Below are 27,497 nucleotides of genomic sequence, written 5' to 3'. Positions count from 1 at the left end.
GTGATAGCGTGGCTTACTCTCTGGTGCCACCGGGCCTCAGTCTCTCTCTGGCTATTTTGGTTGCCTCCCGGTTTGTAGAATGATTTTAGTACTTTGGTTCACCCTTTCCATATCAGAAAAAGAATGCAAATGAAACACACAAATCCAAATGGAACATGTTCTTCAGTGGGTGACTCGGTGTCTTTTGCCCTATCTCAGCTAATAATTTCTTCACCCTCAATGCAGGGCTCCCCTCCTCCCCTTGTATCAGAGCTGACCATAATCCCCATGTTACACAGCTCCGTTGTCTTTTGCCTCTGATCTTAATAGTCTTTATACTTGAGGCAGGAGCTTCTGCACTGTCACTTTAGGTGACATCATAGGAAGGTCCTAGCCATGGAAGCCTAAACTGTAGGCAGTAGTTTGCCCCAAGCCCAAGTCTGCCCTTTCCACTACTTCCCATGGCCATTTACTCCTTCAGGTCTCAGTGAGTTGGCCCCCTTCAAATGGTCCTTTGCTGAGCCCATCTTGGGTGTTTCCCTATTTCCTCTAATCCAGCCAATCACCAGATGTGCTTCAAACCCCTCGCTGCTGAAGAGCTTTCTCAGCTAGCTGTTGCCCACTCCAAAACTCTCTGCTCCTGTCTCTCCCAGGTCAAGCCCCTCCAGAGGCTTGTTTCTTCTTCAAGAAGTGCCTCACAGCATATACTGCTCAGCTTGAATCTCTGTCTTGAGTAAGGCACTGTGATGAGCAGGAAGTCTTAAGTAGTCCTGCCCTCACATGATCCTCCGTAGTATGATCCTTCCTAGTTCGTTTCAAAGAGCCTATAAACCTTATCAGAAAGATTGGTCCTTAATGGACCAGCTCACACTAACAAATATTTGTTCGAAATTTCTTGTCTGAAACACATGTTGCAAGGAACCACTTAAAATGAAGTGGGAAATTTACACCTCTGCTGTCATGCAACAAAGGAAATTAGTCAGTTACAAATTGTTGTAATGAGCCATACAATCAGGGTCTCTGTTGAATCTAGCCCTTTAGAATTTAAGTTCCAAGGCTTATCACAATTCTCTAAACAGTTCATCACATGACACAGAACTTGCTTCATTAGCAATAAGCCATGCAGTAGACAGGCAGAGTTGTAGGAAAGAGATTGTTATTAAGTATGCTGAGAGGCCTGTGTTATATGCTACAGCTTCAGAGTTCGAATGGAAGCAGCCTCTGACCCGGGGTGGTTTCCTGATTCCCTTGGTATGACATGAGACGAGGTCCCTTCTGAAACCTGACCTTTTGTTCTTCCAGGTCAACTCATATTACAGAATGTGGAGGAGATTTGGGTTTCATAAACTTAATACCAGTGGCTCCTCAATGGTGGTCCTTAGAAGTTTGTGCCGGTGTTCTAGGGAGAGATGGCGGGTCATATGATGAACCTTGTTTTTTTCAGAGAGAAACCAAATAGGTGGAGAAATGCATCTGATGAAGTGAGTTGTAGCTCATGAAAGCTTATGCTCAAATAAATTTGTTAGTCTCTAAGGTGCCACAAGTACTCCTTTTCTTTTTGCGAATACAGACTAACACAGCTGCTACTTTGAAACCTAAAAATAGATAGTGTGGTTAACATTTTATGCAAGCATTTTCTGTAGTTGTCACAGGGGTATTCGACCATCCTCAATGGAAGGAGGGGTGTTCACAATACTCTATATAGTGAGGTTCATATTATGGAAAATTGTGGAAATTCCTGCCTTATACTTATTATTGTTGCTTGCTGTAGGGTGACATTTTTCTAACGTGAAGGCCTTCCACTTGGCTTGCTGTAACATTTAGGCCCCACAACAGGGCTACATGAGGATAAAGTGGAGGTGGAGTCCAAAGAAATGTTGTTATATCTGTTGTTTTTTTTAAGTACCTTTTTATTTACTTAGATGTGTATACAAAACAGATTCTAGAACGCCCATCCCAAACTCTGGGCACCCCTTCCAAAACATAAAATTCTAAATAAAAATAAGACATTAAAACAATTACCTTCCTGTGTTTCCAGTCATAATCAGATATGGGTCTAGAATGTAACTCCCCCTTGCCAATAAATAACCCCATCCAACCATCTTCCCATTGCCTTTCCAAATGCTTGGGTGGGGTTGGGGGGAAGCTGAGCTTAACACTGTGTCTGGAAGGGTAATAAGTCCAAGCTCCTACATAGTAAACATGAGTGCATAAGGGGAAGTGCAATCCAGAGTTGAGGACTTCTCACGGAACACACCCCAACAGCAGCTCCCTCTCCTTTATCAAGGAAACACCCTCATGAGTACAGTGACTTGCCCTTTAAAATAATCTGGAGAGTAAGCCCGAGATTTTTGTGTGAGATTAATTTTATTAATTTTCATAAAGAAGCAGACAATGAGAAGTACAAAAAAGTAAATGACTTCCAGCAAATACCATACGCTTCACAGGATCACCAACAGAATTATGCAATTACTCAGCTTTACAAATGGAAAGCTACAAGACCAGACAATACTACATAGACATAATATGACAGGCAGGGGAAACCATAATAAAATAGGAGAAGACATACAGGAATAGGGATAGGAGGAAAGAATGGGACCAGCAGGGAAGGGAAAAAGAGGAGGTCAGGCATTCTGAGAGTCATCTCACTACTTTTTATACAAATGTATCTCCAGAGAGGCCCAAATTTCTTCAGATTCGTATAATTGCCTTCTACATCAAAATGCCATTCTTTCTTTGACTGCTAACCCAGACAGATCCAGAACAGGACCAACACCAACTAAATCATCCTAGCCGGGGCTTTGTCAAGCCCTGGCCTTAAAAACCTCTAAGGATGGAGATTCCATCACCTCCCTAGGTAACCCATTCCAGTGCTTCACCACCCTCCTAGTGAAATAGTGTTTCCTAATATCCAATCTAGACCTCCCCCACTGCAACTTGTGACCATTGCTCCTTGTTCTGTCATCTGCCACCACTGAGAACAGTCAAGCTCCATCCGCTTTGGAACCCCCTTCAGGTAGTTGAAGCCGCTATCAAATCCCCCCTCTCTCTTTTCTTCCGCAGACTAAACTTCTATGATTCTATGAACTAAGTGATATGTGTTGGAAAATACTGCCCATCTATTGGTGACCACTGTATCTCAATGCCCCATTCTGTATCCTGATTATCAGAGGGAGTTTCTTCTCTTGTTGGGAATTATCAAATCCCAGACATTTCACTCACTGCTTCATGGACTCCCTGGGGAACTCTGTTTGTAGTCTGCAGAGCATGCTGAGTCACAGACCTGTGTGCAATGCCCCCACCTACATTCCGTAGCTGCTCACCCATCCCCAACATATGAATTTCAAACAAAAGACTAGAAGGACACACCCACACATACTCAGAAAACCTCTTTAATTTCAATGACTGATTCTAAATCCAGAATCTGCTGCTGCTTCTGTTCTCTTGTTTAAACACTCCATGTGTAGCAGAGAGACACCTCATTTCTCTTTCCACGGCTTCACTTTGACTCTTTTTAAAAATGTAAGCTAAGTGTCCTAAGAATAAATATACATAGTACATCTGCTACCGTATTCACTAAAGACCACTACAGTAACATTCAGACTTTTTATCAACTAAGATTGACCAAACCTCTAGCATCTAAAAAGAATTAACTGCCTGGAAAAGGAGAACCTTTGGCCCTTACTTTTCAGTGTATCGTGTGGAGGCCATTCTAGATGACTGTTTGACTGCTACTATTTTTGCTGAATGCTGGGACAGGTTGTCTGCTGGCAGACGGGGCTCCACTCACTCTTCCCTTGCATTTCACTAGCTTTCCCCATTTTCATTTGTTTGTTATTTTAACACCTTCCCTGATCAATTTTATTTGCAATATTGTGCTTTGATTTGTTACCTTTCTGCCCCTTGCCTTGAATATCGCTTGCCTCTATACCTCCCACTGCCATCACTCCATATTGCACTAAACAAACAGTCCTAGAGTCAGAAAGCTCAGGATTTAGATTTTAAACAGAAAACAACACATTTCTGCAGCTTCAGTGTTGCTTGGCTAGCACAAAAGCTCTTTCCACAACACAAACATCTCACTCAACAGCTCTGTCTTTGCCCATCCCATGTCTGAGTCTCCTACCCTCCTATTGCTCCAAGCTAATGCGTCTTCCCACACATGCACCTTCTAACTCCACTGTGAGTCCCCTACCTGTTGTGCAGTCTGACCTTTGTTCCAGTTCCTCTCCTGCTGACACACCCTAGAATTCTTTAAGCAACAAATAAAGGGATTTTTCATACGAAGCACTAGTCGAGAAAGATAAGAGACTACATAAATCCACTAGGCATTTTCCATGACTCTATTATATTTAATTTGATTCCAAAGGCTTCCTTTCACCAGTCTGGCAGCTTACTATTCTAAGCCTGTTACTTTAGAGCTGTGCTATTAAGAAAATCCAGCTACTTGTTTAGCACACCTATTTGCTGCGATCTTGGGCCTCCAGCACTAGGTAACATAAACTATAGCCAAAGCTGCCTTTTTTTCCTATGTATTTAAACTATAGCCAAGTCTAATAGAGCAAGTCCTCTAAAACATGCTTGAAGACTATACTTGTTCTGTGACTGGTAAATTACAGTATGTTACACTGTGGATTTTTAACAATGTTTATTAAAACACTCAAATCTGCAAATTACTTTTACATTTTGACATTTAAAAGATTCAGTTATAAACTTCTATTAAGATCTTATTTTACAGGGATCTAATTTTATAAGTACTGAAAAGGTTATTCTTCAGAACTATGTATTATCTTTTCTGTGACTTGCAAGTGCCAAGAATGTTTAACAAACCAAGGAATGGAAGATTATTCAAGGAACAAAATAGGATTAACTTTCCTCACTGCAGTTCTGAATTAGGACATTTTTTGCACACACAAACGCAAAGACTAAAAAAAAAAAAAAAAAATCCAAAGTACTATTTGTTTTCTATGTCTTAAAACAGTATGTTATTTTAATTCTTGTGTAATTGAGGAGGTAAAATATGTTTTGTTCCAAAGTCTTTGGAGAACTTTGTATGGCTTTGTGCCATAGTGCTGGGGGGGGGGGGGGGGGGAATCTCTCTTTAGTGCCAATGCATAGTAAACTATATCCTGTGTCTCACTGCACTCCAGAACAACCAATAACCAACTTGCTCTGAGGCCTCGCTGTTCCTTGGTAACAGAACGTAGTGTAATTTGTAAGCATGCATTAAAAAACGGGACAAAAATTCAGATATTTGGGGGGGGGGGGGGAAGAAGATGACATGTTGCCAGTCCGCGTGAATTGGAGCTGATTCATATTGTCTTTGGGGTCTCCAGATCAGCCTTTGGTTAATGATTCTGCCCTGTAATATGTTGGTTCAACACTCTAGTCACAGCAGGTTAATAAGACAGGGCAAGTGTAAGGCTTAAGAGAAAAACATAACATTATTTACCAGTAACTATTCTTCACCTCAGTGGATTACTTTCGCCTGGGCTCTAGACATCTCTGTGCTTCCAGTGTGTAACCACACAGGACTTCTCACAGATTCAAAATGTTGGGCTTTCAGAGGCACCACAAGGAGTGTCTCATAATATTCTCATCATGTACTCTTCTGTCAGTGCCTTAGGCTGCCCGTATTAGACTAAAAGTCCAGTAAAATATACAAAAAAATTACAGAACTCTCAAAGCTCCGAGAAAGAAAGAGGGAAGGTGGTAATCCACTTGGATATCCTTTGGCAGATAAACTAATACATAAATAACTGGCTGCATCTCAGGGGATTTTAGCTCTTGAAGACTAAAAGACAAAAATCAAGGGATGTCTGTAAAATGAAGCATAACAGAAAAACTGCAATGGAAGAAAATTGCCAACTACACTTCTGTGATGTGGAACACTCAAGAAAACAGCAGCCAAATGAAACTAAAATTATAATAACTAATACTAACAAACAGAATGGAATGGTGTTGAAAAGGTACCAAACTGACTGTCTGGAGAGTAGGAGTACTTTATTAATCTACTGAGTAGGCAGAGCATGGACATCAGCTTCACCAGTGCACCCTAACAGTGTTCTGGAAGTACTGCCATGTAAGGGTAATCCAGTAGCTCAGTCTCTTTATTGACTGAATCCTCAGCCTCTCTGCTGAAACAAACACCCTGCACCACAATTTACAACCTTGCTGTTAATGGGGATCCCTGTTTACTTGTACCTGGAATGGAACCACCCACTTACGTTATGTAAACCGGCATGAAACTTTCTGTCAGTCACCACCATCTTTGAAATATTAAAGATTTCCAGCATCTGTTATACATCCTACAAGGCAACCTACACTGCTGGATTAAAATCTGCTGGGCTACAGGAGAACAGTTCTCTACAAATTCTTTGCTGCTTCCATTGGTGGAGTAAATTATAGCTACTGTGAACCATCGCTTCAGAATATGGACTCCTGCAGAAGGAGTAATTTGATCTGTTGTCAGCTATCTCAGATGAAATATTGATAGTGTTCAAAAGCCTTCTGACATTGCAGTAGACAGTTTTTAAAATGAAAAAGGATGAGACAGCTAAACAGACTGTTACTGAGAGGGGCAGCTGGCTGCTTTAAAAGGAGTTTGAAGAAAGAGAGCACTTAAAGGCATACTAAATTTGAAATCTAATGAGTTTATTTAAAAAAAAGGAATTCAAAGAGGTTTTAGGTAAGTGCCTTTCTTGAGACCTGCTCATTTTTGTGATTTTACGGTCACAAAAGAAACATGTATACAAAATATTTTTCTCCCCCTGTTGCTGTGCAAAAGAACCACACCAAAACAAAACAGGAGAAACTGATTAACTCAACTGACTTCAGAGCGGAATCAATAAAACTATTGTACACATAGTAAAATAGAAAAAAGAGAAATTTTTTTCCTCTAATCTCTTTCAGTTTTAGTCATCATAGGTGTTACTTGTAACAATAACTACTGCAGATAACCATTACAACACATGGCTTGCGAGCGGCCAATACTAAGGATGATCCGAATGTAGTAAAAAATCTTAGGTCACGACACCAGCCAGCACAGTTGCTAATCCTAGTTAGTATTTCCTGGAAGACATAGCTATTTGACAAAAACAAATTCAGTGCAATAATTTAAAATAGGGTAGAGCAGAAAAGTATGTTAGTTGTAAAACTAAAAGGAATCTTTAATATCTGACACTTAAGGAAAAAAATATAGTACCAGGGTGATTTTAATGTAACATGTTTAATATGAAAATCTTATATAATTCTATTGCCTCCAAAAAATAAATGATACATTAGCAATATTTTAACAAGCTTCCCATAAAACATCCCTGTCTCAGCATGTAATGCACCCTGTGTACTAGCTGGCTGTTTGTTTGCAGAACTCAAGAGATGAGTGGCTGAGGAGTCCATTAATGCATTTCTGCATTTAACTAAAACACTATCTAATAACCAAAACCAGGCACAAGACCCTGATGCCAACTAGCAGAGGGCACAGGGGTTGCACAGAGTTTTACAGGGATCCCTTAGTCAGATATACGCATATTAAGTTTACAAAAGGGTGGCATGTGAAGTCTCTACCGAGACTCAAGAGGTCATCATAATCACTGCAAAATGTTTGTACAGCTAATGTCTAAGGAATAATGTACCTGTATTGAAAATTATGTTTTTAAGGTACATGAGTTAAGGCAGGTCACCAGAAGGTGATAAAACGTGCTCCTGTCAGGTAGGAGGGAAGAGATTCTTTTCTATCTCTGGCTGGTCATATGTGTATTGACCACTTCACAACAGAGGCCAATTAACAGACTAAGCCAAATGCTAAATCGAGAGATTGCGTAATTGACAAGAAAGAGGCACACACAAAAAGACAACGGGGAAGCAGCCTGTTTGCTAGTAAACACAATGGATTAGTGAGTATAACTGGGGGCACAGAGAGATACCTAGGATCTTTTTCACTGAGGAGGCAAGCTAATAGTATGACTTGTCTCATGAATAGAAGATCGTAGGGAAGCATGGCTGTAATACACCGGAAGGACCTGTGGTGCGTATTGTTTTTATTTTATAGGTAACCATTTGTTTCCAATATTCCTACTTGCTATCACTTGAATCCCTGTCCTTTGTCAAATAATCTTTTACTTGTTTTCACTATAAACTTATCTAAGTGCTGTGTGCTAAGCAGAGCAGTGATCAGAGGTGAAGCTGATAAGCTGGGGTGTATTCTTTCTTGGGGAGTAGTGACTCTGTGAACACTGTATGTGTCAAGTGCAGCAGGGGCTCCAGAGGGACCTGTCACTAACCTGTAGCCAGCAAGAGCCTATATAGGCTGAGTGGGGAATACTTGTGGTGCCTGTGGCTGATGGAATCAGGGAGTTAACTCATGACTGGCACAGACAAGGTTTTCTTATGCTAAGGGCATAAGGTGGGAGCGAGGTACTTCACCATACTGGGTACCCCCAGGAAGTGTCACAGGACTCTGCAAATATTTAGCCAATACTTGGTTCCTAAAATATAGGTACATTTATGTTTTAAAAGATGGGAGAGTTGGTGTGTGTTTTTAAACACCTGACATAATGCAACATGGTACATTCCACAGGCAAAACATTTGTCTTCAGAAGCCCCAGGAATAATTCATCTTTGGCACATTTGATTTTGTAGCATGCAGAGAGAGGGAAATCACAACTCCTCTGCAATTTGCTGATAGAATTTTAACAAGAGACTCCCACCATAAACCAATAGCCACCTCCAGCACATCACTGCAAGGGATAAATAAAATGCTCAAAACCAGAGCCAGTTTTAGACCCAGTCAAAAACATCAACACAGTATTACCATTCCCAGACAGTTTGCAGCCCCTTACAATTGGTTGGGACTGGAGCGGGGAGTGTGTGGGGATTGGATATCCAGGAAGAGTGGTATGATTTAGCATATAGGCCCAATTCCTCTGCCTACAACTCAGCCAGGACTGAGAAAGAGGATTAGAATTGTATTTCTTAAAAAAAAAAATGGAGTATTCCTTGAAGCAGTAGCTAGGAGCTATTGTCTCTTGGTTTCTAGGAATTATAGTTCAGTCTTGTGCAGGATAGGGGAAAGTAAGGGCTGAAGCCACTATTGTTCTGAGTGGATCCTGAACTGAATAGACAGCAGGAGTGGCTTCAGGCCCTTATAAAACAGGGGCTTCGGCTCCCAATTTTTCTGTCTACAACTGGAAGCTCTGCCAAAGTAACCTTTTTGTATAAAACCTAAATCTCCAACCTCCATAATTAGTTCTTTTGGGTGCGCGTTTTTATTAAGTATTTCCTCCAAGGTTTAACCTTTACCATAGCCTGTACCTAAGCGATAGGATAAAGCTGAAATTTACCACTAGAATAGTTCGTCTCTTTCAGTCCCAGCATCTTACATCTCTATTTGACGCTGCCAGAGTAATGAAATGTCGCATCATTTTGCATGTTTCTTTTAAAACAGAATACAGTAAGCAGGAGCAGGCTCATAAATGGAGGTGGGGAGAGAATGTCTCTGATAGACAGCATTTCTCCATGGAGAAATTTGAGAATTGTTTCAAGTTTATTCAAGAGTCTAAACTTGTGAAGACTCGGTGGTTTGTATTTGCTCCTCCTCCCACCCCTTTAAGCATATCTGGTGGCTGATTGCAACCACACCTACACCGCTGCAATCAAACATTACAATGTTTCTAAAAATGCATCATTGGTATTAGGAGCCTTAAGGCAAAAACATGGATTAATTAATACAGAGAAACAAAAATTTAATTCCAGACTCTTAGTCTACAGAATCGATCCGAGTTCCAGGGATAAATACTAATGGGTCAATGTCAAGATACCAATAACCATACTGGAGTTTTTTCAGGTAGTCTTATTTAACACCCCAAAAACCCATGTTTTCTTACAAATTATCATTACATTCCTTATACAATGCCTAGAATTATAAAGAAAGGGCACAACAATACTGATTTGTTACACATGGTTAAATGGTAGACATTTAGCATACTGTTTGTGGTCATTGTGTGCGCTGCAACACCTCACTATCATCTGGTAATTTGGATTAAGAGAAGCTCTGGTAAAAACTGGTCAGCTGATCTTCTCTGGAAGAGCTATGATAGCGACCAGAGTAATGACCTAAAAAAAAAAAAAAACGAGAGAGAGAGTGAGAATTTAATCCCTTTCATCCAGGCTAGGCCAGAGCTTTCCAGTCTTTCACACTATCATGAACTATTGGGAATAATACCTTTTCTTTTCTTTCACCCAGTGGCACAATGATCTTTACCAGGAGGACTGTAGGACTTTGATATTGAGAAGTGTGAGATCATTTGAGGCAATTTGGAGAAAGTTTTGTTTTTCTTCAAAGAACTGGATCTTATAGTCCAGTCCTGAGACTTGTTCAGTGGTGTGTTCAGTCTGTGGTGACCATGGGATATACAGGATAAAAGGCAGACTGAAGGCTGAGGCAGACTTGAAGCCCCAGCATGCTACTGGTAACAGAAGACTATATAAATACTAAAAGCTTTTGGAAAGTTTGAGTGCTTGCTGAATGAGGACTTTGGATCCCTTAGACAAGTACGCCATGGAGGACCTCCATGAAGGCTACTAGGTCTGAAAGCCTGATTTCCAGACAGACCCCTTCCCTTGATGGAGGGACCCAAGTGACTAGCCCAAAAGAACGAAGTGCAGCTTTTTTAAAGTGTAAAGAGGTCTGCACCTGTCTTCCAAACAAGTTCTGTGGTTTAAGGCATGTGTTTGAGATTTCTCCAAACCTCATGGTGGAGTCCAGATGCCTTTAGTCAATCAGGCCTACAGGGAGATCCACCTTTGAGGCAATGGTGAGAAGAGCTATGACTGCCAACAATAAGACCAGAACTTCCTGAAACAGAAATGCCAGTTGGGGAAAAGCATCAGTCTCAGTGCAAGAAGTGCTCCAACTCCACAATATCCTCTGTCAATACAGGCCAAAAGAAATGCAACGAAGGTGATAGCTGGGCTTCATGGTGGTATCAGAAAGAACCAGGTTTGATCAAGCCACGTCATTGAACACATGCTAAAGGTCAGAACTGCCATCAACTGCTCTCTTTGAATACTTAAATACAGGAGGGAAACATTTGGAGACTTCAGTACAGGGACCCTGACAGAAACACGTCTGAAAGCAGCTGGTCTTCTCTTGGTACTTCCTGCTTGGCTGCTTGCCAAAACTCAGCACCATTGACTTTAAGCCCTGAATGCATCAATGAGTCAATGCTTGGCAGTGCCAGCAGCTTTACTGGTGATAAATGCAGGAATTTCAGGATGCAAAGCCACCCCATTGGGTTTACCTGTGAGAGAGTGGTCCTGAAACCGAGTTCTGGTGCTCAGCTACTCTGTATCAGACTTAAGGAGGGCAACAAAAATGATTAGGGGGCTGGAACACATGATTTATGAGGAGAGGCTGAGGGAACTGGGATTATTTAGTCTGCAGAAGAGAAGAATGAAGGGGGATTTGATAGCAGCCTTCAACTACCACAAAGGGGGTTCCAAAGAGGATGGATCTAGACTGTTCTCCGTGGTAGCTGATTGCAGAACAAGGAGTAATGGTCTCAAGTTGCAGTGGGGGAGGTTTAGGTTGGATATTAGGAAAAACTTTTTCACTAGAAGGGTGGTGAAGCACTGGAATGGGTTACCTAGAGAGGTGGTGGAATCTTCTTCCTTAGAGGTTTCTAAGGTCAGGCTTGACAAAGCCCTGGCTGGGATGATTTATTTGGGGATTGGTCCTGCTTTGAGCAGGGGGTTGGACTAGATGACCTCCTGAGGTCCCTTCCAACCTTGATATTCTATTCTATGATTCACCCTTCAAAGCATTCTGGCCAGCTGAGTGTTGAATTTACAAGAGATTCCCTGTAATGTCTCAAAAAGAACTCAAAAGATGCTCACTGTCTTTCTTCAGCATGTGGTGTGACATCTGCAGAAATATCTGGCACTCAGGCATGTTCTAGGAACACAGGAATTGCTATACTGGATCAGATATGAGGTCCATCTAGTCCAGTATTCTCTCCCCTACAGGGGCCAGTACCAGATGTTTCACAGAAAGGTATAAAAACACTTAAATAGGCAGATGAGGGTAATTCTGCCCCCCGCTTAAGGTCTCATCCTGATTTCTAACAATTAGAGATGGTCTTGAATCCTGAAGCCTGAGGTTTAACATTTCCAAAGTTTATAATAATTAGAACTCTAGATAAGCTTGTTATCCGTATAAGTGTCCAATCTCTTTTTTAATCTTTCTAAGTTCTTGGCCTCAACTGCTTCCTGTGGCAATGAATTCCACAGTTTAATTACTCACGGTGTGGAAAGTATTGCTTTTTATCAGTTCTAAATTTTATGTTTGACTGACCAGACAACACAACAAAAATGGTTGCCAATCATGGATGTGTTTTGCCATACAGACGTGCTTTGAAGATGTTAAATGGTCTTCCTTCTTCCACGGATTCCAAGCCTAAAAAAGAAAAGTGGATAGTTGTGCTTTGAGGGAAATATTGGACCAACCAAAGAAATGTGTGTCCAATACCAAGATCATATAGATGTCGAGTTGCAACAAAGAAATTTGGCAGCGAAGAAGCAGAGCAGGCATCTATGCACTTTGACTTAAGGTTTCCTAACAAGAGTTGGGGCACAAAAAAAAGAGACATTGAAGGGGCATGAAAACAGATGCCAAAGCACCAGAGGTGCTCTGAAGTACTCAAGGCAAACACCTAAAATCTGAGACTCTGAATTGTACCTTGCTGGAAAGATTAGATCCAAAATTAAAAAACAAAACAACCTTGAGAAGATAAAGACGTGTCATCAGTCTCACAAAGGAACTAATATAGGAGGGATACCATCTGTGCAGGTTTATCTTTAAAAAATAATTCCAATAATTAAATACGAACACATATCATGTCTTATCCAAAGCAGGTGTTTTTAAACACATTAATTATTAACATCATTGTGGTATTTCTGTAGCAAGTGGGTTGTTTGAATCAAAAGATTAAAATATTATAAGCTTCAAAAATAATTCATTTAAATCTGTTCCATTTCCCTAATGCTCCATACTGTTGCACACTGATACTAAACAGAACAAGTGTATGTACTAGGCTGCCCATGAGGCCTCTGCATGTACACACACACACACACACACACACACAGCAAGAGTGCAAGCATTCACACATGTGCAAGTTCCAGAGGAACTGAGTGTATTGTGGAGTCAGTGCACTCAGCACCTCCAGGAGGAAGCATCTTGTAAACATCCTCTAAGACCTTCAGGCAAGCAAATTAGCTGGACTTACAGCTCTAGAAGAAGCCACTTCCTGATCTCCTTACTGAAGGTTAGTCATGATTTCAGTCTGTGAAGGTGAAATGGGGTATAGGATAAAAGAAGAACCAAGTAGAAGGCTACAACCGGAGGTGGAAGGTAGTTCTAAAGTAGAGATTAGATGCAGCCAGACACAGAGAACGTTGTAGTTGGATCTGAATTTAAACTTTGTTTTTAATCTATAGGTGTGAAGTGTAATTTCAGAGTAAAAATAATGAAACTGTAACAGCAACTTACATGTGAGAAGTTCCCAGCTTTGATGATAGGCCCCAGTTAGTGTATTTGGTATTAATTTTAGTCATATACTATTATTTCTCTTTGAACACATTCAAGAACAAACTGAGACTAAAAAGCATTTTGTTTTTATTTGGACAAAAGGCACGCAGTCTTTATTGGTAGGTTAATAGGGATATCTTTTAACTGCAAAAGTAAATTTCTCAATACCATTTTTTAAAACAAATGTTATCACAAGATAGGAAACAACACAACTAGCCAATGTTCAAAAATAAAAAGAATATTCAGTTCTTTATAACTAAGTGATGATTCAATTTTTTAAATACATATAACAGTTATATTTTAAAAAATGACTTTACAGAAATTTTAAAGACTGGATTATGACATTTTTAAATGAAAAATGTAGTGGGTATAACAATTTTGCCTCCTCCCCGCCCCACAGCCACAACCCTGAACAGTACACCAGAAATCCAAGAATATAAGCAACAAGACTAAATTAACAGAATAACGTACATCTGTTACAATATGAGGAGAAAGGCATACACTGAGATACAGAAAAAGTGATTTTAGTAAGTTAACACTTTAAAATCATGACTTGGTACATCAGCTGCATAGTTACATCATTTGTGTCCTGCATACATATTATAAGCGGTTCTACATAAATGCATAACACAAGTATAAGTCATGTCTACACATGTATTGACACCAAAATTATTGACTGGGAATAGACCTGTAGTGGTATGGAAGTTTTCTTTTACAGCTTCAAATTATCTGTTAGCTCCCAGTAGCCAATTTGTTTTTTTTGTTTTTTTTTTTTACTGTTTGTAGAAATGCTATAATAAAATGATTAAGCTGGAAAACACATTTTTATGCTTTCCTTCCCATTAGCTGATTATGGCTGAATTCACTGGGTTCATATACTAGCGCAGACGAGTCCACGGTGCTCATCTACTCTGACCTCCTGCATCGCACAGGCCATAGAACTTCCCTGAAATAATTTGTTTGAACTGGAGCATACCTTTTAGAAAAGCATCCATTCTTTGATTTAAAAATTGCCAGTGCTGGTGATTTGACCACAACCCTTGGTAAGTTGTTCCAATAATTAATTACCATTATTGTTAAAATTTTACACCTTATTTCCCATCTGAATGAGTTGGGGGGGGGGGTAAGGGGGGAGAAATCTGTTTGCTCTGGCAGTTCTCCATGACAAAGGCCATCTTACTTGCTTGTGATGCCAGCTGTCAAGATTGATAATCAATACTGATGAAAATGCATCAATACAACTGACATCTTCACCCAGAGAAGTCTTTCAACTCAAGAAATACTGAGAGGCAGATACAAGATAGTAATACCTAAATTTAAAAATTAATTTGCTTCATCTGTGTCCCCAATAATCACCTCTCTACTTGGCTGCTATACCGAATTACTTTGCTTCCAGCTGGAAGAAAGTAGCAAAGACCATGCTCCAAAACAACAGTTGAAGCCTACATCTCTCTATGTCGGTAGTGCATTTTACAAAGTAATGCAATCGCCATTCTTCCCCACTGACCTCTCTTACGGCAGCAAAATCTGCATGTTGCCAGTATATTAGGCAAGCTGAAATGCCACTTGATGTACATTAAAATCAGCTGGTTTGAGTTATATTAAAGCTCTTTATATTATTGAATGATGTTAATGCTGGTCCTATTCACTTTAGCTAGGTCTCAGTACAAGTAACTGAGAAACATATTGCTAGGTTATGCCTGATACTTCAGGGCTATCAGTTTATTTCCTGTTTCCAAGCTATATAGTCCAAACAGATAAATTAGTATCAATTACTTCCTCCCCGCGCAAAAAAACCAAAAACAAAACCAGAGTCCTTCTAAAGAAAAAATACAATTTATGTTTCTGAATGTATGATCTAATATCTGGTTATAGAAAGGGAAAACTTTTTGGCTTTTAAGATATAAAAAGTACCAATTTTCAAATATAGGCTGTTTCTCTGTTTAATAAGTACATCAAGTAATATTAAAGCTTGAGGATCACAGCTTAATTCTTTTAAAAATTAAAAAAGCTGTTCTGATTATTTAAAATATTCATATACCATTAATTGCTTATCTTCAGAAAAAAACCCAAAATATTAATGCATACCATTCATGGTCAGTATCTCCATGTGCTAATTTTAAATTTCAGGTCTTCGGACATATCATCTGTCTGCTACACAACAGAATTTGACAGTCATAGTCACAGAAAAACCTCATAATGCATTATCAGGACAACACAAATTAATGCCTGGCAGCTCATCCACTATGGAATATACTGTGTGCCATTCATTATGAAAATAAGACAAAAGGAGATGTCTGCCCTATTAGTTTTATTAATAATCTACACAGACATTTGTTAAAATTTCCCATGGTGACTGGCTTTACAATTTAAAAAAAAAAAAGTTAAGTATGTAGTTTGGTCCCATTTTTAAGAGATGAAAGTGCAGAAATCTGTCTCACAAATTTACTTGCACAATTTATATCAGAACATTAGTGAACCCAAAACCTCTTGCATGTTAAGTTCACCTTACTACAAAATATCCAGATCAGCTTAGGAAACATACAACCTTCCCAAATGAGGTAGGTTTTCACTTTAAGGCCTATTAAACTATTGCTCAATTTCAGTGTCCCTGATATTTAACTCACCCCAATTTACATTAATTCCGAACAATCCAGCAGTAAGTAGTTACATAGGAGAAAGTAAACAAACTGTAAAGGGTCAACAAAAAGTCCTTATACTAAAGTAGCTAAAGTAACATCCTCCCAAACTACTTAGATTAAAAGCTTGCTGTATGTTTGAGTTTAAGGATATCCTACTCAGATAAAAAGGTACTGTATTGGCTACACAATTATTGTCAGTCTAAGTAGTGCATCATTTTTCTATAGAGACTACCAAAAACTTCTGCCAAGAGCCTGATAATACCATAAGTTACCATAAACTATTGCCGTGATTGAAATACTTTCCTCCAGAAATATTTAAGATCAACATTTAAATATTTAAGATCGGCTGAAGAGTGTGGGATCTTCATGGTGCAGTTGTGTAAGATCATGCCGGGTATTACATATGTGCATTTATGCAGAGCCACATTAATGCCATGAGTCGCCTTCTGTCTGAACTCCCACAATTTGTATTAAGGGACCACACTTAATGATGGCACTGTTCTTGAGTTGAAGCCCTGTCATTTTCAAGAATGCTAAAACTTTATTTCAAAAGCGCTCAGGGAAGTCTATTGTAAATACTTCTCCCATACCGTTAAAAAAACCCTCTCAAATTAAATGTGTCAAAATGAAAAAAGTTTGTTAACTTCAGCCATTATCTTTTACTTAATTAATAAAAAAGTTAATTTATGAAGAGGTAATGAGATATAGATAAATATTGGCCCATTTGCTTTGTTGTTCTTTCATGGGCTGAAAATACATGATTATCTATGAGACAATATTAAAGACAACAGTAAACTATCCCGATGCGAAGAAAAGCTCAAAAGAAGAATAAGGGACCATATCCTGATGCAAAGAAAAACTCAGAAGAATAAGGGACCAATATGCCTCCATCAGGAGCTCTTTAATGACCTGAAAATCAAAAAAGAAACATACAAAAAGCGGAAACATTGACAAATTACTAAGGAGGAGTAACAAAAGAATAGCACAAGCATATAGGGACAAAAATCAGAAAGGCTAAGGCACAAAATGACTTACACCTGGCAAGGGACATAAAAGACAGTAAGAAGAGTTTCTATAAATACATAAGAAACAAGAGAAAGATGAAGCAAAGTGTAGGTCCTCTACTTAGCGGGGAATGAGAGCTAACAACAGACAACATCAAGAAGGCTGATGTGTTTAATGCCTATTTTAATGCCTTCAGTCTTCACTTAAAAGGTTGACTATGACCAGATACTTAACACAATATTAACAAAAGGGGGGAAGAATGGAAGCTACAATAAGGAAAGAATGGGTTAAAGAATATTTAGATAAGTTAGATGTATTAAGGGCCTGAAGGAAATCACGCTAGATTACTCAAGGAACTAGCCAAAGAAATCTCAGAACCGCTAGCCATTATCTTTAAGGACTCTCAGACAACGGGTGAGTTCCCGTACGAGAGAAAACATAGTACCAAAGGGGAACAAAAAGGACCTGGGTAATTTTAGGCTAGTCAGCGTAACTTCAATACCCGGAAAGATACTGGAACGAATTATTAAGCAATTTCTATGCACACAGAGGATAATAGGGTTATAAGTAATAGCCATCCTGGATTTGTCAAGGCTGGCTATGGGCGTTGGACTAGATGACCTCTTGTGGTCCCTTCCAATCCTGATATTCTATGAAATCATGACAAACCAACCTAATATACTTCTTTGACAGGGTTACTGGCCTAATGGATGGGGACAAGTTGCAGATATGATATATCTTTATTTTAATAAGGCTTTTAATAAGTCTCACATGACATTCTCATAAGCAAAGTAAGGAAATGAGGTCTAGATGAAATTACTATAAGGTGGGTGCACAACTGGTTGAAAAATTACTCCAAGAGTAGTTATCAATTATTTGCTATCAAATTGTGGGGATTAATCTAGTAGGATCTTGTAGAGGTCTGTCCTGGGTCCGGTACGAGTCATTATTTTCATTAATGACTTGGAGAATGAAGTGGAGAGTATGCTTATAAAAATTTCGCAAGTTATACCACCTTGTGAGGGATTGAAAGCACTTTGGAGGTGAGAATTAGAATTCAAAATGACCTTGACAAATTGGAACATTAGTCTGAAACCAACAAGTTTATTTTGCACTTAAAATAAAGACAAGTGCAAAATGTACACTTGGGAAGAAAAAAAAAATCAAATGAACAACTACTAAAATGGGGAATAACTGGCTAGGTACTTTTGAAAAAGATCCGGGGGTTATAGTGGATCACACATTGACTAGGTCAGTAATGTGATGCAGTTGTGAAAAAGGCTAATACTCTGTGGTGCATTAACAAGAGTGTTGTATTTAAGACACAAAGTAATTGTCCCACTCTACTCACGTGGTGAGGCCTCACCTGGACTACTGTGTCAGTTCTGGGCAGCACACTTTAAGAAGAAAGTGGACAAACTGGAAAGGGTCTAGAGGACAGCAACAAAAATGATAAAAGGTTTAGAAAACCTGAACTTTGAGGAAAGGGGTATGTTTAGTTTTGAGAAAGGAAGCCTGATGGGTGATCTGATGACAGTCTTCAAATATGTTACGGATATAACAACGACGATGGTTATCAACTGTACTGTGTCCAACTGAAAGTAGAACAAGTAGTAATGGGCTTAAACTGCAGCAAGAGAAATTTAGGTTAGATACAAGGAAAAACTAACTATAAAGATAGTTAAGCACTAGAATAGGCTTCCCTGGGAGGTTGTGGAATCTGTCATTGGAGGTTTTAAGGACAAGTTAGACACACACTTGTCAGGAATGGTCTAACGATACTTGGCCTTGTTACAGCATAGGGGACTGGACGACATGAGATCACTTCCAGCCCTACATTTTTCTGTGATTCTATGTGAAATATAATTTAGAAATATCCAAAACTTTGTTTATATCTGTATGTTCAGAGTATGACGTTAAGCATCTAAATTCTCTTGGTATTACATCAAATATATATTTGGAAGCACACTCTACAAATCCTTAAGTTTTGCCTACAGATTAAAGGGAGAGGGAAATGGATGCTCTTTCCCAGAAAGTTTCAATGTTAGGTTTCAGATCCATTAAACCCACTTACATGTGTGATTATATATCAAGTTGTTTTTTTCCCCCTATATGTTTATATTTCCAATTTTGTAAAAGTGATCAAATTAAGGGCTTATTATTGCTGGACCAAGATATAGATTAGTGCTCACTCGTGATCTTCACCCTTGTGCCAATTAAACCCTGCATTAAGGATTTAAGCTCCAAGACAGACTGTGTGGGCTCACTCCTACTGTGAGCACAACTTCCAAGCACATTAGAAAGTAAATGTACTGTGTAATACTTCAAGATCTCAACCTCTTCTCTCTCACTGGAATATAAAATAAACAAAGCAAAATAACCTGTTCAATATTCAGAACGAAACGGAAGCATCTAACATGCAGTAATAATTTCTGGATTTAAAAATTTAAGAATTCCTTAGTCTCATTAAATACAAAGAACGTTTAACTCAAAACGAAAGCTATGGGCAAATCTTTGTAGATGGCCATCATTACGTATTCATGTTATATTTATATTTTAAGGCAACAAAAACTGTAGATGTTTCAAACTTTGTACTTCGGCACATTCAAGTTATGAGAGGAAGAATGCTTGGAACTTCAGGAAGGTTTTATATCTGATTTTGTAACTCAAACGACTTACATATTTGTTAAAATCAGGAATGAGTTATGCCCTACCAGGATGAGTCCAAGCATAAGTTGCAGTCTAGCAAGAATTTTTAGGCCAGAATTATTTGTGACTGAAGACAGTGGTTTTTATATCAAGAAAGTGTCATCTTGCACTAAAAAACGCTAGCATATTGCCCCAAGTGACTAAAATTAACTGCATATGCAAGCTTTAATTTTCATACACATTAGTGGCAATCAAGATTGAATGTTTTATTGTATGTTGCATATTCATGTTTTTCAAAGGCCTAAATAATTTATGAAACTTTCCTTTCATACATTATAACTAACAAGCTTTATCACAGCTTTAAAAACCCTTAAAACTCACATTTATTATGAGCACTAAATATTTAAAATAGGTAGATTTAAATATAATTATGTTTTAATACTTTTGCAAAATGAAAGCTCCAGGCTTTGTTTATATTCTCAATACACAAAACAAACTTACTGTAAGACAGTAAATTTGCATTTTACTGCTAAAGCACAAGCATTATGATATACTATAGTGCACAACTGAGACATGTTACAAAAAAATTTAATGTTGGTAACTACAGTTGGTTTATTGCATTTTTTTTAATAAAACAACTTATTTTTCCCCAAGACAACTGCTATACAGAAGAAAATTGCTACTCAAACATGGTCAGTCTTTCAGATATAGTAAAAAACTCACAACTACAAGATTTGTATTTTAGAACAAGTAATCAATCTGCAAACTGTTACACATCAATAAGGCACCTACACTTAACAGCGGTTGAAACGAAATGAAAATATCTCCCAAAATATATATTTTGGATCTGTGTAAACAAAGCTTATTTTTATTGCTTCCTTTCATTCAAGAAAAAAATATACAACCAACATAGACCAAAAGTGATCCTGGTGCTCTGATTTTTAAACTACTATAACCAGATTATATGTAGTCAGAAGACAAATCCCAGTACAACAATCATGAATTTAATGTTTTTGAAAGATGTCATAATTGTTAATTATTCTTAATGTGAAAGGTAAGGTTAAAAATACCCACAAAAGTTGATGCCATTTTACTGAATGAAAAAGAATGTATTATGAAAATAAACATCCATCTGGTTTCCTAATAATAAATATAAAGACTTGGTTATTTTAACATACTGCAACAAAGGAAGTATTACTGTAGTGTTGACTTTAACAATCAATCAGTAGTTTTTAAATCTCTCTCTCTCCTCACTGAGGTTTGAATCTTCTACCTTGTCAGCTGTCCAACAACTTTTAAGAGGGTCTTATTTTCCTGCTTTAATTGCTCATTTTCATCCTCTATATCATCTAGGTCCTTTGGAAGAAAAAAATAAAAACATTTTTCAGGATGCAAAAATGGATTCTTAAACTAGTAATTTAAAAGTCCTGGAATTTAAGAGATCAGTACTTGAAACCAAGAGATTATAGGGTAAAGACAGAAGAAGAGTTAGTTTCACAGCATCTATATATAAAAGGGCTAATGAAGCAAAGCAAAAATTGCTAAAAATTCATATTTTTCCAATGCTGCTCATGACAAAACATTCATTTCACATTCCCATGTGACAAGCATCTTTTCAAAAGAAATATATAATCAAAAACGGACTATGTCATGAGATTAATAGTAAGAAGCCTCTTGGCACGCGCCCGTATTACTTCATATTTGCAAACCAGAGGGGCTTTCGTGCACCACAGTGCACTAGTAGCTTACTGACACACACACTCACACACACACAGTTTATTAGCATAGGACAGCACATTAAATTTTACGTATTTTTTTTAAATATAGGTTTGTTGTCAGAGGCTTATGAAAAGTATCTGTTAGAAAATGAGAACTGAAAGTGTGCTATTGGAAAAAACAGTTGAAAAGCCGTATCTTGCCCTCATCAGAATTCTGATTAAAGCTAGATGGCTTGAAAAGGCCATAAATTAGCAGTCCAATTAATTTTTTTCAATAGAAGGTGAGTTTAAGAGGACCAGAGAACAGCAGGGTTCATAGAAAAAGGGGCAGTTTAAAAACAGACACCTATTTCTCTGCTTCCATCTTTCCTTCCCTCTTCCCCCAACATTCTGCCTGCCATTCCCCCCACCCATCTCCCTCCCCAGCTTGCCTCTTATTCCTCCCTTGCTTCTTCACTTCTTCTCCCACAGTGAAGTTTAACTTGAAAGCAGCACAGCTGCTATGGTTGGCAGTGCCTAAACTGCTTTTCAATTCAATGTTACTGTCGGAGAAGGGAAAAGAAGAAGAGAAGTAAGTGGAAGGAGAAAGGGAAAAGGCAGAAAAGTAACTTTAGTGAGAGATAAAAAGAGGTGGATGGTGGAAGTTTGGAGGAGGAAAACCAGAGATGGGGGATTAGTGGGTTCAGCTTCCTTTGCAATGAGAGCGTGTAAAATTCCCACAATAGTTGTCAGATGGAAGGGGGAGGGGAAAAAGGGGGTGAAAGATTATCCGTCCCCCATTCCTTTAATTTTGAAGCACACACTTAACAAAATGATCATATGAATTTGCCTGTTTCTTTCGATGGGGTCCATCCCAGAAGTGCACCTTTGGGAGCAGGTGCTTAGGTGTGCCACCAGTAAAAAGCTCCAGCCTGCCAGCCAAAACGTCATTCGGCAATCAGTGCTCAAAGCCACACTGCAGTACCTTTGCAGTTACTCTTTTGTCCTATGTAGCATGCAATGCAGAGATTAGCAACAGAATGTCTTATTTTAGAGATCAAAATACAGCTGGCTTTCTGGAACAGACAATATTTAATTATTCTGAAGACACAGATGAACGAAACATTTAATCGTGATATATAAATATGGTAATTTGTATTTAGAAGCAAAAACAGTGCATGAACACACAGCACCTTATTTTAACTAACCACTGTAGGCTTTTCTTTTCCTATTGCAAAGTCCGTGTCAGCAACAGATGTACTGTGAACCAACAGTTGTAAGGAATAATGAAACGGCACCTTTTCAATAAAATGGTTGAAGTGCAGCCTTCTGTAATCATAATTTTATGCTTTTTTTGCTGCTAACTCAGCCAATTATGTACTATAACTAAATGGTAGATGACTGAATTACATTGAAACAACTGTTTAAAAGCCTTTGGACAAAAATATTTCAGAGTTACTCAAAAATTAGATCAAATATAAAAGACTTTGTGGAATGTTTATGCTACAAAAATAACATTCCAAAGATTACTGTAAGTATGGGATACTTGAATACAATCCAGTAACAACTGACTGTAGTTTAAATATCTAAAGAAATAATAATAATAATGGATGCATATATGTAAGTGACTTTTACCACTTTAGATTTAAAATTACATTATTAATTTAATATGGTTTATAATTTAATTATAAAAGAACAACAATGGCAGAGAAGTGTAGGCTTCACATACCAGAATGACTGATGACTAAACAACTGATACTTTAATCAGAGTGCAAATGATCTCTGAATATATTCTCCCCAAAAACACATTTAACTACAGTGACTACCCAGTGAGGTCACAGATGACCAACTCTAAACTACTTCAAAGTTGAACTAAGGCAACAAACATTTTAATGTCTTCAGATGCCTTTCCTTTCAGACAGCTGGGAACTTTATGTACCCATTCTCCCTTTCTTTTAAAAGGTAGCAGAAGTTCATCAAATAGCTCAGCCATTGAATTGAGACCACTCCATTTATGGCACAAGGTTTTTGTGGGGTTCTCAATGCAAAGGGACCTCCTGTTCTAGAACCTTCTCTGTAATCTGCTGACTGATTTTAGTAAAAGTATTTCAAGTAAAAAGTTATTTAACCTAATTGACTTAGAAGGGACACAACTTAAGAAGTTTTCTAGATTAGTTTAAAAAAAAAAAAGTTACAAAAGTGAAGATTTACTTACCACTGACTAGAGCCCTTGAAGAGCCTTTGTATACCCACACTAATGGAGAAACATCACTGATGCAGCCGGACCAGTGGAAACCTCTAGAAGTGGTACCTAGAAGCTGGAGTACGAGTCCATGCCCGCTTGCAGCTCTGAGTGTTTGGAGAGCGAGACTATAAAAGGGGGCATCGTAACAGCTTCAGTTCTTTTCACCACAAATCAACCACCTAGTAAATAGCAACAGGACTCTACGGAAAAGGGGGAAGGTGGAGGAATAGCTTGAATGTCCAGAGGCACTATTAGAAGAACTCTAGCTGCTTGTAAGGAACTTTCAGTACTTCTGTGGCCTCTGCTAAACTCCCATTTGTGGGAATGTGTAAACAGTGCATCCTCTTTTCACAAGAGTGGGACGAGGCTGACTAGCTAAAGAGTGATTGTAGTACTGATCTCCCAAATTGGGATTCTGAACCTAATGCCAGGTCCACTGCATCATGTTCTGTGAATGGATGGATTGAGCTCTAAGAGGCAATTCTAAAGAACTCAACTATTATGTTATGCCTCAGATAAGCCATAGAGCCCATTCATCTAGAGCTAAGGCAACCTCTCAGTCCCTCTCACACAGGGACATTAGCTTTCCCCAATACACAGCCTGATCCACTTGGTCAGGCATTAGGTTGTAGTGACCTTTTACCAGAAAACACAAACGTAACCTCAGCAACCTTCTGTACTCTTTTGATCTACATATATGAAACGCTACCATCCACAACCTCACCTCCTCAGGATATGAGTGTGGTTTTGGAAGAAATACTATTAGAATTAAGGTTTGGTTAAGATGAAAACCAATTACCATCTTGTGCATAAATTTAGCTGCCTCCTTAAGAACTAGTTTGTCCTCATGGGAGCCCATAAAGGGTGGAGTCAGCAATGAGCACTTGCCGTTCAGAAACTCACAGCTGATGTCATGTCTAAGATAAAGACTGTCTTGATGAAGAGATGGGAAAGAGAACATTCTTCCCTGGATTCAAAGGAGACTACATCACTGAGCATCACACCTCACTGAATCCTTCAGTGACTATTTACGCTAGTCTTGCTGATTCCTGCTCATGTGGCCAGCAAGCATGTTGCCCTTTCCTGCCAGATGGTGACAGGTTGAAAAGGTCCCTGAAAAGTTATAAGTGGCTAACTTAGTAATGTCAACCTCATTGGGGATGATTTGTTGGTTTTATGGTTTTTCAAAAAAGAGAGAGAGAGTCTGAAGGGGGCCTACAGAACTGGAAACAGAAACTGGAGAAGTTTTCACTCCCATACCTGCAGTCCTAACTTTTGCCCTGGAACCATGACGAAATGTCTCTCTCAGGAAAAGAAGCCATCCCTGTGTATCTGTTTTATGCTTCTGTCCCTTGTGTGTAAGGGTCAAAGAGCGAGAGCTGACTCCCAGTTGCAATTCTCCCTCAACCAGATCTAATGCCAGGTTTGAGGGCCATTTATGGCCTGGGACCTGAACTGAAATGGGAGCCATGAATCTGTAATGGCCATCAACTGGGGCGCTAGGAAAGACTGACTCGCCATACTCTGACAGAACAGCTGGAGCTTTCAAACAAGGCTTGGCCAATGGAATGAGCCAGCAGGTGGACGTGGTCAGATTCATACGTGATGGATCCATGACTTAACATCTTTAGGCTTAGGTCTGCACCCAGAAGCCAACATCTTAATAGGCCAGTTCCTTTCTAGCAGTCAGATATGCAGGTCATAAGATCCTTACCAGCTGAATCTTTAAATTTAGCTCCATGTATGCAGAAAGATACCTGAGAAGCAATTTGGCCAGGTCTCTTAGTCCTTAGGAAGGGCATTAGGACCTGAGGAGCACCTCAAAACTTAAAGCATTCAAGGAACCAGGAGTATCTGAAGCAAACAACTTTCCTATCCGAGCCTCTAGTAGGAAGACTGCCTACAGCCAGTTCTGTAGCTCCTTCCTAGCTTGTGGGGTGAAAGTCTTGCAGACAGACCACCTAGTTGCGGGATAACGTTCCCATAGAAAGTTCAGACACAGTCTCTGGATATCTGAAACCAGGAAAGTGGCAGGAGTAGAGGGGCACCTCAAACTCTGGTCTCTTAGCTTTGGGATCTACCCTCATGAGTATGGAAATGTGAAATAGGATGCAAAAATCCCTAAAGGCCCAAAATATTCCTAAAAACTATCTAAGTTACAGATAGTCACTACAACTAAAATTTTATTTAAACTACAATAAATTTGTCGAAGACTAAATAAATAAATAAATAAATTTGTCTAAAACCTAACCAGGTTTCCAGAGAACTGGGTCAAAGTGTCAGCAGAGGGGATCAGGAGCCTCATTATTGTGACTGGAAGGAACTAAAATGGTTAAGCCCAGCCCTACCCATGATTATAGCAGCAAGGGGGAACATGCAGGCACCCTAGTGGGCATTGCTTCTAGACGTTTCCTCTGGTCCAGTTGTAACCCTGGCACACTACTGAGAATGGGCAGAGGCCACTTCAAGAAAGAAGTCCATTAAATCTTAGCTGAAAAGTTAAGCACAAAATAAATGCCGAATCCCCTTGTCCTGGAAAATTTAGGGAGGGTGGGGAAGAAGAGAAGAGATGGAAGAATTTGGAAGCTTTTCTCATCCTTGTGTAATACATGTACTTACTCTGTTTAATAAATCAATTTCTTCCTTCAATTTCCCAATCTGTTCCTCTTTGTCCTGTGTCATCCTCAATAATCTTACATTTTCTTGCCTCTCCTTGGCTAGTTCCTGAAAAAAACCCACAAATTAACAGTTTCAAATTTAATGTTCTTCCAGAGCTCCTAAAAAATTAATTTGAAAAAGGACACTTTTAGTATATTGCAATCAGAAAATTTCAGGTAAGAAGCAAAATTTTCCTTTCTTCAGATAGCTAGGCCCACAAATCCTGCAGTATGTTTTCAAGCCCTTTTCGCTCAAGGAGGCCAAGCAGACCTGTTAGTCACAGGTCTAGGGCAAAATTCTGCCCCTGAAGAACCCACCACATGATGACCTCCAAAGCTGACCTTTTAACTGATTAATTTCTAATTTAAGCCCTGATCTTCTAGTGAGTTCTGAAACAAGGCCCAAATTGGATATTAAAATCAAAGTATCAACTCCTAAAGTAATCACGCTGGTGGGCTTTTCAGAGGCAGAATTTTGCTCCGAAGTATGACTAAGATCTACTTGGCCTCCTTGACCTATAAGAGCCCGAAGACCCACAGGCCTGGATACAAAGGTATATGAAACATGTGTCATACATAAGGCTTCAGTTACTGAAGAAGCTATTCCAACTCCTCCCCCGTCACTTGCCATCCTTTTGGTAGTTTGACTGGTTTGGGAGGAAGCCAATTTTGGAAGTGAGAGATTACAAGGCAATTTCAGCTAACTCAAGGATTCCGTAAGTCCTAAAAATATATATAAAGGCTTCCTGGTGTTTTACTCCCATTCTTTTCAGAAGGAAGATCTCCCCCAAACAATATTATATATATTTAGCAACTTTCATCTACAAGGATTCAAGAATATTTGGTAGCTTATATTACAAGGATACTTCAGAGGGGGCACAGAACATCAGGAATATTACAAATCAATGGCTCAAGAAAACATCTGTAAGGGATCAGGGTTTAGGTTATGTTTGAGTGCCTGAGAGGAGAACAGGACATGGCTAATTCTCTGATCAAATGACCTTTAGCCTTGGTTTTATTCCCTGGTTGAGCAAATGG

General features: G+C 39.0%; 1 protein-coding gene across 1 annotated transcript in view; it reads right to left on the bottom strand.

Moving 5' to 3' along the window:
• Positions 1-21,129: 21,129 nt before the first annotated feature.
• Positions 21,130-27,497, bottom strand: part of PAWR (pro-apoptotic WT1 regulator) — a 138,619-nt gene continuing 132,251 nt past the window's right edge. The window contains exons 6-7 of the mRNA XM_077807719.1: positions 26,422-26,526; positions 21,130-21,216 (exon numbers count right to left, since the gene is read on the bottom strand). Coding sequence (XP_077663845.1) covers positions 21,130-21,216; positions 26,422-26,526 — 192 coding nt within the window. The remainder of the gene's footprint in view (positions 21,217-26,421; positions 26,527-27,497) is intronic.

The sequence above is a fragment of the Eretmochelys imbricata genome, chromosome 1, assembly GCF_965152235.1.
Source record: "Eretmochelys imbricata isolate rEreImb1 chromosome 1, rEreImb1.hap1, whole genome shotgun sequence".
Classification (NCBI taxonomy): Eukaryota; Metazoa; Chordata; order Testudines; family Cheloniidae; genus Eretmochelys; species Eretmochelys imbricata.
This window is presented reverse-complemented; position numbering and strand designations above follow the sequence as displayed.